The 1,681-nt window shown below is 36.4% G+C and overlaps 1 protein-coding gene across 1 annotated transcript; it reads left to right on the plus strand.

Moving 5' to 3' along the window:
* The first annotated feature begins 808 nt into the window (after positions 1–808).
* LOC122496654 (40S ribosomal protein S24-like) lies at positions 809–1,257 on the plus strand. The gene has a single exon (XM_043603028.1). The coding sequence runs from the start codon at positions 843–845 to the stop codon at positions 1,233–1,235; it is 393 nt and encodes a 130-aa protein (XP_043458963.1). The 5' UTR covers positions 809–842; the 3' UTR covers positions 1,236–1,257.
* The last annotated feature ends 424 nt before the right edge of the window (positions 1,258–1,681 follow it).

Below are 1,681 nucleotides of genomic sequence, written 5' to 3' on the forward strand. Positions count from 1 at the left end.
ATAAAAAAGATTATGTAGCATGACCAAGTGTAATTCATTCAAGGAATGCAAGATTGGTTATATGAAAATCAGTCAGTGTCAAACACTGTATTAATAATAAAAAAAAGGACAAAATCACATGATTATCTCAGACACAAAAGCATTTGACCAAAATCCAACATGCTTCATGATAAAAACTAGGAATGAAGGGAACATTCTCAAACTATTAAAGGGTATCTATGAAATCCACAGCTATACTACCATAAAAACAAACCTATAGAATAGAATAAAGAGCACAGAAGTAAGTCTGTATATATATGTTAAATGATTTTCAACAAAGGTGGCAAGATCATTTAGTGGGGAAAAGGGCTATAATTGAAGCAATCTGTGTGTGTTTATGTGTCTGTGATCCAGAAAGACCTTTCCTTCTCATTATGTAATTAATTGTGTAATGTTGCCTTATCTTGAGAGAGCATTAATAAATTCGCTTATAAAGGAACTCTTTTCCTGGTTGGCTTATAGAGCAGTTGGATCATTTTTAGCCCATTCCAGCAATCCTTGCTTTTTTATTGGAATGTTTAATCCATTTACATTCCAAATAATTACTGATAAGGTAGAATTTATGTCTTTCATTTTGCTATTTGTCTTCTACATTCTTACATCTTTTTGGTTCTTCTATTACTCCATGACTGCCTTCTCTATTTAAATATTTTCTAATATATCATTTTAATTCCCTTGCTGTTTATTTCTTTTTTTTTTTTTTGATAATTTCTTAGTGGTTGCCCTGGGGATTACAATGAATTTATTAACTTAAAATAATCTAGCTCTTTTCCTCCCTGGCTGCCTAAAGCTCCACCGCCATCATGAATGACACAGTAACTATCCGGACCAGGAAGTTCATGACCAACCGACTACTTCAGCGGAAACAGATGGTCATGGATGTTCTTCACCCCGGAAAGGCAACAGTACCTAAGACAGAAATTCAGGAAAAACTAGCCAAAATGTACAAGACCACACCAGATGTCATCTTTGTATTTGGATTCAGAACCCATCTTGGAGGTGGCAAGACAACTGGCTTTGGCATGATTTATGATTCCTTGGATTATGCAAAGAAAAATGAACCCAAACATAGACTTGCACGACATGGCCTGTATGAGAAGAAAAAGACGTCGAGAAAACAGCAGAAGGAATGCAAGAACCGAATGAAGAAAGTCAGGGGAACTGCAAAAGCTAATGTTGGTGCTGGCAAAAAGTGAGCTGGAGATTGGTCAACAGAAGGAGTAAAGATGCTTCAGGGACTATCTGGCGTTTGTGCAGATTTTTCATGAGAGGATTAATAAACTAAGAACTTTAAAAAAAAAAAAAAAACTTAAAATATTCTAGGCCCAGGGTGCCTGGGTGGTTCAGTCAGTTAAGCGTATGACTCTTGATTTTGGCTCATGTCATGATCTCATCGTTCATGAGCTCAAGCACTGCATTGGTCTCTGCACTGATAGCATGGAGCCTGCTTGAGATTCTGTCTCCTTCTCTCTCTGTCCCCTCCTCTGCTTGCTCTCTCTCTCTCTCAAAATGAATAAATAAAAATAAACAAAATTTTTGTAATAATCTAGTTCTAAGGCTAATACATTTCAGTAATACACAAAGACTTTGCTCCAGTGTAGCTCTGTTCCCTGCTCCCTCTTTTGTCCTATTATTGTGAAAC

Source organism: Prionailurus bengalensis, chromosome A3 (assembly GCF_016509475.1).
Source record: "Prionailurus bengalensis isolate Pbe53 chromosome A3, Fcat_Pben_1.1_paternal_pri, whole genome shotgun sequence".
Classification (NCBI taxonomy): Eukaryota; Metazoa; Chordata; class Mammalia; order Carnivora; family Felidae; genus Prionailurus; species Prionailurus bengalensis.